At 44.7% G+C, this 12,432-nt stretch overlaps 1 protein-coding gene across 3 annotated transcripts in view; it reads left to right on the top strand.

Moving 5' to 3' along the window:
* Positions 1-12,432, top strand: part of LOC102010812 (zinc finger protein 35) — a 47,721-nt gene that overhangs the window by 21,550 nt on the left and 13,739 nt on the right. Inside the window, exons 1-4 of one of the 3 annotated variants that reach the window (XM_013513412.1) lie at positions 11-107; positions 3,111-3,419; positions 4,437-4,581; positions 6,751-8,821. In XM_013513412.1, coding sequence (XP_013368866.1) covers positions 3,228-3,419; positions 4,437-4,581; positions 6,751-7,997 — 1,584 coding nt within the window. In that variant the 5' untranslated portion in view covers positions 11-107; positions 3,111-3,227 and the 3' untranslated portion in view covers positions 7,998-8,821. Of the gene's footprint in view, positions 1-10; positions 108-3,107; positions 3,420-4,436; positions 4,582-6,750; positions 8,822-12,432 lie in introns of those variants that run through there. The other 2 variants (XM_013513411.1, XM_013513415.1) reach the window with 2 other exon arrangements.

The raw sequence follows: 12,432 nt of genomic DNA, 5'->3' as shown, positions 1-12,432 counted from the left end.
TTGTCCGGGAGGCCGGAAACCGGAAGCCTACCGCGACACTTCCTGTCTGCTTATTGTTCTCCCGCCGGCAGGAGAGGTTGTCCTTATCGCTGCCAGCTGCTTTCACGGTAGGTTGTGGGTCTGCTGGGCACTGAGCCGGCTCGGGAGGGAAGAGCCGGCCCTCTGGGACCTGGGCTGCGCGTCGGCAGGCTGTGGGTTGCGGCAGCCCACGTCCTGGCTTCCCCGTGCTGGGGCCGGGCCGTGTGACGACGCGCTGGGAGGCCCGGAGCCACCTGCCCCGGCCTCACCGCGGGAGCCTGGGGTGGAGGGGACGAACGGAGGGCGCGTGCTCCGGGCGGAGGTCCACTGAGCCTCACCAGAAGTCGAGACAGCACGGAAGGCGGCCCTGTCTTGTGACCACTAGATGGGACGGGTGTACGGGCCTCCCGGCCACTGAGGAAAGAATAGCCCTGCAGCCTGGAGAGCTGCCGCAGGAATCTCCAGAAAGTCAGTGCGTCAGAAAATTGTCTTCAGGTTAGACAGGAAATAGAATATGATCGCTTCCAGAGCTGCAAAAGGGGATCTGTAATGTTTAGTACCTTCTTCTAGTAAAACATGCAAACAGAAATAAGAAAAATTTAAATCTCATAATCAGCAAAAATCGTAAAATTATTTGACTCAAAAACTAAAAACAAATAGAACAACCTTGCTGGTTTAGCGCTGATCAGGGGGTCCCACTGGTGGTGGTGTGGCTTGATGTGCTTTGGGAAGGCAGTTTGACAATGTGTACCAACTGTAATTGGTTTATTCTAAGGAATAATGCAGCAGAATAAAGAAGTGTTTGCAGAGACAAAAGAGTTCTAACATTATTAGGAAAATAAACGGGAGGCCCAGGCATGGTGGCACACACTTGTAATCCCACCTCTCAAGAGGCTGAAGCAGGAAGATTTCAAAAGAGAGGAAGGGAGATAGGCTGAAAGGAAAGAAACTGGAAAGATTCAAGACTTCTTTTAATAAAAGGAATGGTTCATAAATGGGATATAGTAGCTGGGATGGTGATGCAAGCCTGTAATCCCAGCACTTGGGAGGCTAAGGCAGGAGGACTGCTGAAAGTTGAGGCCAACCTGGGCTACAAAGTGAGTTCAAGGCCAGCCTGAACTACATAGCAAGACCCTGTCCCCCCAAAATCAAAAAGTAATGAAGAGGGGGCTGGGGATTTAGCTCAGCGGCAAAGCGCCTGCCTGGCAAGCGCAAGGTCGTGAGTTCGGTTCCCGGTACCGGAGAAAAACCAAAAAAAAAAAAAAGTAATGAAGAAATTAAAAAATAAAAGCAGTAAAGCAGGTGACATAAGGTATTTTTTAAAAGTAGGATATAGTTAATTGAATGATAACCATAATTTAGACTTCTGTGCCTGAAAGAGAGATGTATGTACTGTGTATTCGCCGAGTATTTTGAAATGTGGAGTGCGTATGGAATATGGAGTTCATAAACAGTATAGGTTGCTGAACAGTGTAAAAATGCTATCTAAAGTGTGTTTTTTGGAAAAATAAGCAGTTCTTATGAAGCTATATATACATGTATGTAAATGCAGAGAAGAGGAAGGATGGCTACCTCAACTGATAGCTAATTACTCTATGTGTGTGTATGTGTGTGGTTTGTGTGTAGGACATATGTTTAAGTCTATATATTTGGTTTTTTTGTTTGTTTGCTTTTTTTCCCGGTACCTATTATCGAACTCATGACCTTGCTCTTTCCAGGCAGGTTCTGTGCCGCTGAGCTAAATCCCCACCCCTATATTTGTTTTTTGATACTGGGAATCAGTACCAAAAAATCAGTACCAGGTATGCACTGAGCCACAGAACTATATCCCTGGCACAAATCCTTTTTCAAGGAAAGTGAAAATGTATCTCAACCACAAATTATTGTATAGCAATTGAAAATAAGTATGAAGAATGGAAACATGAAAATAATTTTATTGTTTAGTCTTAAGAGTAATACTTGGTCTCAGCCAGGTGTGGTGGTGTACATCTATAATCGCAGCACTCAGGAGGCTGAGGTAGTAGGATTGTTGCCAGTTCAAGGCCAGCCTGGGCTACAAAGTGATCTCAGGGCCAGCCTGAACTACATAGGAGACCCAGTCTCAAAAAGACAAAAAAACTTGGTCTCACAGACATTCAAAAGATGTGGAAAATGTAAAAATCGAACAAAAAGAACCATAAAAACCAGTAGTCATACCATCTGGAGATAACCACCCATTCTTAACATGCGGGTGTTTTTCTTGGGATTTGGATGTGCACTTTTTTTTAATCCTTGGTAATAAAGAAACATATGTGGTTTCTTTTGTTTTTGTTTTGGTCTTTTTGAGGCAGGGTCTCACTATGTAGTTCAGGCTGGCCTTTACCTCACTTTGTAGCTGGCCTCACACTCGCAACCATCCTCCTGCCTCAGCCTCCCGAGTGCTGGGATTACAGGTGTGTGATACCATGCCCAGCTACCTATGTGGTTTTTTGCTTTTGTGGTTTTTTGTTGTTTTTTTTTTTGGAGACAGGGTATCTATATGCAGCTCAGGTTGGCCTTGAGCTCACTTTGTAGCCCAGGCTGGTCTGAAACTCACAATGATCCTCCTGCCTCAGCTTCCCGAGTGCTGGCATTACAGACATGCGCCACCACGCCAGGCCCTATGTGTTTCAACATCCCTTTTAAAAGTCCACTGGTATGTTGTTTGGAAACATGTATTCCCCATAGTCAAAAACAAAAGGTTTGTAGGATCAAAGTATTTTGAGTATAGTTTTGAAGATTTTCCCTTAAAAGAAGTACCTTTACTTCTGCTATATATACTGGTTATTTTTTTGGAGGTAGGCTATGGTTGATTTTTCTTAATCATTTTCTAAATTTTTAAGGCTTTTAAAATTAAATTATGTTAACTTTTAGTGAAAAAAATAATAAGCATTACATAAAGCTATTTGCTATTACATATTTATAGTTCACCTCTTTCTATTTTAGAAAGGAGTAGAACATGTCATATGTATGGTGGTTACATTCCAGACATGGGTGAAATTGGCTAGTGGGCCACCGTGGCATCCAAAGAAATCAATACTTGGTGCTAAGAGTGTTTTCCAATTTTTCAGTAGGCATTGCCCATCCTGGGAAGAAACTCAAGGATAAGCTTTTGAAGCTTATAGGTTCCATGGGGCTTGACCTCTCCTGGGAAACCCCCAGCTACAACAGTTGCCCTGCTGAGCACGAAGATGACTGCAGAATTAAAAGAGGCCATGGCCCTAGCACCTTGGGGCCCAGTGAAGGTGAAAAAGGAGGAGGAAGAGGATGAAAATTTCCTGAGTCAGGCATCCAGCCAACAAGTGCATGCTGAGAACATCAAGGTCTGGGCCCCAGGAGAGGGTCCTCAGCCAGGCCTTGATTTATCAGAAGAGGAGAAAAAGGTAAATGATGGTCTGGAAAGAGAGACCAGAAAGCCTTAAGTAGTTTTCCACAGGGGCTCTGCTCGTCTGCTTCCAATCCCACAGTGTTGTCTTCTGGCTGGGGCTCTGCCATTTAGTCCTTTGGAATGTAGTAGAGATGTTCCTTTCTCACTGATGGCCATTCAGTGCATTCTGTGGCACAGTAGTTGTCAAACGTTGCTATACAGAGCCTAGGGAACTTCTGTGAACTCTTGATGTTCATGCTGTACTCAGTCAAAATCTGAGGGTGAGCCAGGTGTAATGGTGCACACCTGTAATCCCAGCACTTGGGAGCCTGAGACAGATCACTCAAACTTGAGGCCAGCCTGTGCTACATAGTGAGTTCTAGGCCAGCTTGAACTACATGGCGAGGCCCTGTCTCAAGACAAACAAACAGAAACCTGGGGGGTGAGAATTCAATTTCTGCATTTTTAAAAACTATTCAGGTGGGTACAGAGTTTGACAGCTCTAACCAGTACTTCCCAAGCCTTAACCTTAAAGTACATAAGAATCAGCCAGGGGTCTTATTAAACACTGATCTGATTCAGGCCTTCAGTGTGCCCTGAGATTCTGCATTTCTCACAGCTCAGAGCTGCAGGCCACATGCTCCAGAGGATGTGTACCCTATGTTCCTCTGTGTTTTCCAGACTTGCCCTTTATGACCTGCTTTGAAGGGCAGAGGTCCCCAGAGCTGCCTGTAAGAATATGATCAGTATCTTACTTTGATCTTTAAAGCCCAGAACTCTCCTGTGACAAATCTCCTATGTCCGCACTGACAAGTTGAACTTGGATGCTGGAGTGAGCAGTGGGGTGAAATCAAGGTGGCAAGCTTGCTTCTTTGCTCAGCTTTGGCCGGGGGCTTTCTTTTCCTTTTTTAATCATTATTTTTAATGTTTCGTAGGCTCCAGGATAGACACTATGTTCTCACCCTCCAAGCCGTCAGTACACCACCCCCTCCATCAGTCCCCTCGTGAACCACCTATGCCTGCTTGTCTCTAGGGTCACAGCATGTTCTGGGACATGGCAGTGGTCCTAAAAGCAACACAGGAGGCTCCTGCTGCTGCAGCCCTTGGCAGCTGCTCCTTCCCAGGGACTCTGGTGAAGAGTGAGGTGCTGGAGACTCATGGGGACCTGAATTTGCTAGGTAAGGCTCAGCTCCTGGATTCAGAATCTGACCTCTGGGCCTTCTCAGAGTCTCTGCAGACATGCAGGTGGCATCTGGTATCCTAGCTAGAGCAGCAGTGTTGAGCTGTTGAAAGTGCTAGGGAGAGCTGGACAGGGAAGAGTGGGACAGAGGAGTGCTGAGAGAGGCCACCGGAGTGGGCACTGGAGATGGCTTGTTTCACAGTCTCGTGATATCCCATATCCCACAGCTTTTGTAATGACTTAAACTTGAGTACGTTAAAGTACATTTCATATTTCAGAATGCATCTCAGCCGGCGAATACAGCAGGCCTACGTAGCATTTGGAGTGTTTTGTTATTTTTGAGACAGGGTCTCGCTGTGCTGTTCAGGCTTGCCTTGAGTCACTTTGTAGTCCAGCCTGGTCTCAAACACACAACAGTCCTCCTGCCTCAGCCACCTGAGTGCTGGGATTACAGGCATGTGCCACCATGCCTGGCAGATCATTTGATACATTTTTAAAAATAAAAGATGGGCTGTAGAGCATGTATTTAACTTGCATGAGGTCCTGGATTCAATCCCTAGCACATGCAGTTACACACACATTACAAAAAGAAAAATCCCAGTGATATTAGAACTATGACATGTGCTTTCAAGTTAATCATAAATTAATTCTTAATTTATTTCTTCTTTCCTGTACGTGTTAATTTATTTTTCTGGAGTTATAAGAATTCTGTGTGATACCAAAAAGGGAAAAGGCCATTTTAAAGAAGCTGGGGTCCTGGGTTACTTTCTTTGTACCACCTGGCACCCCCATGCTCCCCTTCTTGCTGCAGAGTGGCACTGGCCTGCTCCATGAGGATGTTTCTCCCTCTGGAAGAAATGAGCTGTAGCTTCCAGCTCTACTGCTCTCTTTGAAGCTGGTACCACCAAGCTTGCCTCCCATACCTGCCTTCCCGAGTAGTTTCTGGAGCTTGGTTGAATTCTCCACACTTAATGTGCACTTGACCAACACTTGGCACCTCAGGGGCACATCCCAGGGCCGCACGTGTTGTGGGTGGAGAGGGAAGGAGCCTAAAGAACTGTGACGTTACTGACATCAGGACCCATGTTGACGCCATGCGGGAGCTTCAGCCATGCATTGCAACCAGAGACTAATCTGATTTCTAAAACTTCAGAATGCTTTGGTATTTTCATGATGTTTTCTGGCAACATGGAACAGGCACTGTCTTCATTTAGTAAGCTCAGCTCTCTTTGACACAGTACTAAGCTGTCTTGACACTAAGGTCAGGGTTTACTGTGTTCAGTTTCCTTTTTAATCACTGCTGCCGCAGCTATCTCCATAGTGACTCCCATTCCCAAGGGTTCATCTCTTCTGTCTGCTCCTACTTCTCTACCCTCACCAGTCAGGCTGAAAGCACTGCAGACCCCAGAGTATTTAATCTGAGCAGCTGACGTGGAGTCACTCCTTTAATCCACTTCCAGCTTTCTGAGGCAGATAGATATTATCCCTGTTTCAGAGATGAGGCAACTGAGGCACAGAGAAGTTAAGTAGCCCAAAGTCATGGAATTGGTTAGTGGTAGAGCAGGGATTTGAAGCCAAGCACTGTGACTCCAGAATCCTTGTTCTTAACCTCTGTGCCAGGCAGCTTCTCACTGTTTAAAATGCTGTTTGCATCCATTGTAACCGTTTTTCCCATACCTATGCTATTTTTGATACCCAGCATCTTCAGTTGCTCAGTTGGCAGGTCTTCCTTCACAGGCAGGGGCTCTCCCTAATGACTAGATGGGTTATAAGCAAATCTACAATAGTAGCTCAGGTAGGAAGGCAAGCCCCAGAAAAGGCGATGTCCTTCATAACTGGGTTTAGTTCGAGATACATCATCAGATAACCAGGAAAAGTGCAGTCTAGAGATTGGCTTCCGTAATGTGAGGTTGAGGGTTGTATCTCATGAAGGTAAGTGGAATGCCCAAGAGACCATGGGTTAGTGCTCTGCCAGGTGTGTGCAGGGAACAGGCCCTGCAGAAGAAGCTTCATGGTGGGTGTGATGTGAAGGGATTCCTTCCTTTAATAAAACCCATTTGCAAGGGTGTTGAAGTCACATACTTCCTGACCTTTCAGACTTGATGACCCTGTTTCCTTTCTAGGCCACAGAAAGCTTAACATTTGTATTTTGTATTTCTTGGTTTAGGTGCCGAAACCAAGAACGTACAGTTACTTGTTCCCAAAACTGAAATGTGTGAAGAAGCTGAAAAACTCCTCATACTATCAGGAAGAATACGGAAAACTGACCCTCAGGAACCTGAGTTAGGAGATGCCTGTGAAAAAGGAAACATCTTAAAGAAGCAGAGAATAAAGAGGGAGAAGAAAAGCTTCAGACAAGTGACAGTGAAGGACTGTCAGTTGCCTGAAAGCTTCAAAGAAGAGGATGACCAGAAATGTAAGAAATCTGGGGGAAGATACAGCCTTGGTTCTGGATCTGTTAAAAGTCAGAAAATCCCTCCTGGACAAAAGCCTTTTACATGTAGTGTGTGTGGTAAGGGCTTTAGTCAGAGTGCAAACCTTGTTGTGCATCAGCGAATTCACACGGGGGAGAAACCCTTTGAATGTCACGAATGTGGGAAGGCCTTCATTCAGAGTGCAAACCTTGTTGTGCATCAGAGAATCCACACTGGACAGAAACCATATGTGTGTGCAAAATGTGGGAAAGCCTTCACACAGAGTTCCAATCTGACTGTACATCAGAAGATCCACTCCTTAGAAAAAACCTTCAAATGCAGTGAATGTGAGAAAGCCTTTAGTTACAGCTCGCAACTTGCCCGGCACCAGAAGGTCCACATTACTGAAAAATGTTACGAGTGCAACGAGTGCGGGAAAACGTTTACTCGGAGCTCAAACCTCATTGTCCACCAGAGAATCCACACTGGGGAAAAGCCCTTTGCCTGTAATGACTGTGGCAAAGCCTTTACTCAGAGTGCAAATCTTATCGTACATCAGCGAAGCCATACTGGTGAGAAGCCATATGAGTGCAAAGAATGTGGAAAAGCCTTTAGCTGCTTTTCACACCTTATTGTGCACCAGAGAATCCACACTGCAGAGAAACCATATGACTGCAGTGAGTGTGGGAAAGCCTTCAGTCAGCTGTCTTGCCTTATTGTCCATCAGAGAATCCACAGTGGAGACCTTCCGTATGTGTGTAATGAGTGTGGGAAGGCTTTCACATGTAGCTCGTACCTACTTATTCACCAGAGGATCCACAATGGAGAGAAACCTTACACCTGTCACGAGTGTGGCAAGGCCTTCAGGCAGAGGTCGAGCCTCACTGTGCACCAGAGGACCCACACTGGGGAGAAGCCTTACGAGTGCGAGAAGTGCGGTGCAGCGTTCATTTCTAACTCGCACCTCATGCGACACCACAGAACCCATCTTGTGGAGTGACATGCTGAGGAAGAGGAAGACCTCCAGCTGTTGGCCATAACCTGCAAACCCCCAAAGACACCAGGTTATTTTCTTCCAGTTTTTTAAGAATGAAGCCTATGTCCTTTAAAGTTTTCAGCATAAGTGTTTCAAAGGTTAAACAATGAAAACTGAGCCCCTTAAGGCAAGGCAAGAACTTTGTTGTAACTGTTCGAAGCCGTAGTGTTTTCTGAAATGGAATGTGGCATTCTTAGGAATAGGTCATACAAAGCTAACTGATAATGAGCCTATTTGGGGGAAGGTCTTGTTTACTTAATTTTGTTTTATAAAATGTAATTGCTTGAGGAACAGGCAAATTGTCAGCCTGGTTGAGTTCTGGAGATTTGAACCTTTGTTCTAGTATTTCAGGTTAAGTGATGATTAAGTACAGGAAACCACTTGGGGTAGTAGTTGAGCGGTCCACCTGTGAACATTTGTAACCGTTCACTTCGTACGTAACTTGTAAGAAGCCAATCAAAGCAGAACAAACAAAACTGTTAACCATCTGCTGCTCCTAAATGGACAGAAATAGGAAAGAGCCTTTTCCTCATCTATACCTCTGGAACCTTGGGATTGTAAAACTCTGGGACCCCTGGCAAGCTTGTTCTGACCATTCCCTAGTTTGCTTGGCCAAGTGCTTGAGGATTGACGGAGTTACTACATACCAGCTACATTGATTTGCTAAGGTTGACAACTCCTCCCAACAGCTCCACTTCCCAAATACCCACCACATTCCTTTTGGGTTAGATGCAACTAACAGCTCCAGGATAGAAGAGTCAAAGAATAAAGCTTGCCTGAGATATGCACAGGTTGTCTCTGCTCTTATTATGCTCCACCCCAGCTAGGGACTTAGGGTGGGTTTCACTCCTACATTCCAGGTGGTGTTTGGAAGAAATGGTGGAGCTCTTCTAATTCTGAGAGGACGATGTAAAGGGAGAGGGAGGAAGTGGCGTGGGATTCCTAAGGTCTTAATTTGTCTTACAAGCAGTGCAGTGGTGTTGGGATGTGAGAGCTTTTACAAAGATGAGGAAACTGGCTAAGTAAGATATTTTTGTCACCAGTGAGCCTTTACTCCTAGAAAAATGATTTATAAAACTATGCAATAGGTAAGCCTGTAATATCGCCTTCTATTTATATAGAACTTTCATGTGTACACTCATGTACAGAAAGATGATACCTGGCATTATCTCTTGCTTTCCCTTAGACCCTCACCTTCATCTTCACACCACAGAAGTGTTTTCTCATTTACTTATGAATGTCCTCTAATGCAAGGCCAAGTAATCACGTATCCGAGCTTGTATCCAGGACCTCCTGCTCCCTCAAACTGTAATCCCCATCCAGGCCTGGAGGGAGCCTGAGAAAGGGATCTGCAGTCTCATGTTTAAGTGAGGAAGCTGAGGTGGTAGATCCAGGGATTTGCCTTTGGCAGTGTGACCAGAAGGAGCAAATCTAAGACTGGAATGTGGGTTTCTTGACTTGTAGATCTGTCTTGTACACTCTATTCCCAGTGTCTGAGCAAGCAAGAGCAATGTAAGATGCTGAGCCTGGTGATAAACTGGGCTGCTGTCATGCGGAGGATGGGGCATTTGCTGTCTCATATCTGCTAGACTGTTAATCAGTGTTTTCTAGTTTACATAGTGCTTTCACAAACAGAAGGCATACAGAAGAAAGCTAATTTTCCTCTCGTTTTTCCCTTCAACCACATTCTTTCCAAAGCATGCAACTTCATTTCCTAGGTTCATTATATTCAGACGTAAATACAAGAAACAAGGATTCAAAAGTAGGCATTAAGAAATTACATCTTGGACTGGGGATTTAGCTCAGTGGCACAGCGCCTGCCTGACAAGCGCAAGGTTGTGAGTTCGATTCCCAGTACTGGTATACTTTTTTTGTTTTGTTTTGTTTTGTTTTGTTTTGTTTTTTCTCCGGTACCGGGAACCGAACTCACGACCTTGTGCTTGCCAGGCAGGCGCTTTTGCCGCTGAGCTAAATCCCCAGCCCTGATTCCCAGTACTGGAAAAAAAAAAAAAAAAATTACGTACTTGCTGACCCTGACAGTTAATGTCTCCTGTCTGCAGTTTAGGGCTGGAGAGATTCAGGGATACCACCTGTGTCTCCCTGACATTAGGAACAAGTTAGATGTGTCCCATCTGCCCCCCTCTCATCACATGACCTGGCAGCTCAGAATATCAGAACAAATTAGGATTGGGTGTGGTGCTGTGCACTTCATCTGCCAAGATCCCAGTCTTTACTGAAGGATTTGTGGCCATTAAGATCCTTCATATGTTTTGACTTCGCATGAATATTGAGTCACTCATGGATAATTGTAATATATTGGCTTATGTTCTCATTCATATGTAGAAAGCTACTCAAGTGATTCTGATGCTAATTTGGGGGATCACTGACCAACTGAAGTACAGTAGTGGTTTTCAAGCATGGCTGCGTGTTAGAATCATCCAGGGTTCTTTAAAAAATGTCCATCCCCAGGTCTTCGTGCTTTTTAAAACTTGGGAAGGAATTACAGTGTACAGCCAGGTATGAGCCACTGTAGTCAAAACCTGCAGGCTGACTGTGTGTTCGAGCAGAGATGTGGAGGGAGCTCTGTGTGTACCGAGTGTGTTCCGAGTTTCACCAGAACAGGACATTTGTTCTACCTTGCATGGACTCAGTGTCCCTCAGTGCCCTTGCCAACATGTAAGTGTTTGGATTCTGTGACCTAACTTATTTGTATTAAAGTGAATTCACTGAATTCTTTGTTACAATTTTTTACATTTCTGCTAGTACTTCCACTTGATCTGGGTTTCCACAAACCTGTATTCAGGTCAGGACCTCCGAACCTTCCCAAATCGTGTGAACCAAGTAGATTACTAGACAGATGGGCTCATTCCTAAACTAGTAACACCTCTTCCCAGTTACAATGCTCAAACTATAGCATGTCATTTTCCTGACAGTTTCTAGTAGGAGTGACTCCTGTTGCTGACACTGGCATCGGTTTACCTATGCTTTGGTTTATCTCCTTTCTTGGCTGGTCTTCATTAAAATGAAGAATGGGAACTTGAAAACTTGACTGCCTAAAGTTGCTGAGAGTTAGCAGATTTCACTGTCAAAGATCTTTGTGCCATACCTAGTGATTGGCATTAAGAGTAGAGCCAGCAAATATGTCTGTACCCTCTATTTAGACCAAAGGAGTTGCTTTAGTTGGCACAGAGTGAGGTATAACTGATCTTGAAATCATCTGTTGTGCTTTGAGAGCACAAGAGAAAGACTATCAACCCCTGACGCATGCATGTACAGACCTACTCAATTAACCACAAATTCCTCCCGATTCCACCAGAGGTGTCTGGTCAAAGCTGACCTGCTTCTCACTCACGAGCTCCCCCATCCAGTGTACCTGCATTTCAGCCCCTTTGGCAACTTGGAGGTTGTAGACGCTGTCCCCGAAATGCACCTTGCACCTTTGTGCTCTTTTGAAGGACATACAGCCTCCCTGAAGAAAATCCATGCATCTTCTAAAGCCTAAAGTCCCATACAAGGTTGGACTACATAATTACCCATGACATTGTCAAAAACTGATCAGATTACAGTATCTCTTAAATGTTGCCCGGACACTAACTTTGACTCTTGCTTCTCAAGACTTTTCTCATCAAATGAAGGCATTACCTCCACCGCTTGGTGCACCCTGATATCCAGGAGGCATTTCAGGCTTCTGTGTATCATTCATTCACCATAAAAATCAGGTGCCTTGTCTTTGTGGCACACGTACCAGATCCCAGAATGCTGAGCCAAGAATGGCAGGATCCCTTACGGCAATTCCCTAAGCATTTCATAATCCCTTTCCAGCATCATCTCTGCACCTCCAGTGCACCTTCTGCAGCCTAGAGTAGTGAGGGCAAACCTTTTAGAACTTCATGGTAACAGCCCTCTGTAGCATGCGTGCTCTAGGTTTACCACAACTGGCCCAGAGCCACCAAGCTGCTTTTCCTAGTGCCTTTGCCCACACTTTGCTCAGTGCCATAAATACCTCACCACCACTTCCCAGCCAGCCCATTCCCATTTCCCTACTGGGGTTGTAAGATTCGCTTCGAGTCCATCTCTGGAAAACCTCTGCCCTGTGGCCAAGTGTGTATTGAGAAGTAGAGGATTTATGAAACATGATAATGGTGTGTAGAGTTTTTTTTTATTTTAAGAAATAAAAGAAGGAAAACATTAACAAACACATCCATTTGCAAAATAGCATAAGAACAATACAAACAAAACAGTTACAGACAAAATTGTAGGAAATTAACAATGGTTGTTGTATGTAGAGTTTTTTTTATTTTGAAGAATAAAAGGAGGATAACAATAAATAATAGGGGGGACTTAGCAAATTACAGACAAAATAGTAGGAAATTATCAATGGTTATCGTTTTACATATTA

This window comes from Chinchilla lanigera, unplaced genomic scaffold (genome assembly GCF_000276665.1).
Source record: "Chinchilla lanigera isolate Chin_1 unplaced genomic scaffold, ChiLan1.0 scaffold00019, whole genome shotgun sequence".
Classification (NCBI taxonomy): domain Eukaryota; kingdom Metazoa; phylum Chordata; class Mammalia; order Rodentia; family Chinchillidae; genus Chinchilla; species Chinchilla lanigera.
The sequence above is the reverse complement of the archived record's forward strand: the minus strand, read 5'-3'. Positions and strand labels throughout refer to the sequence as shown.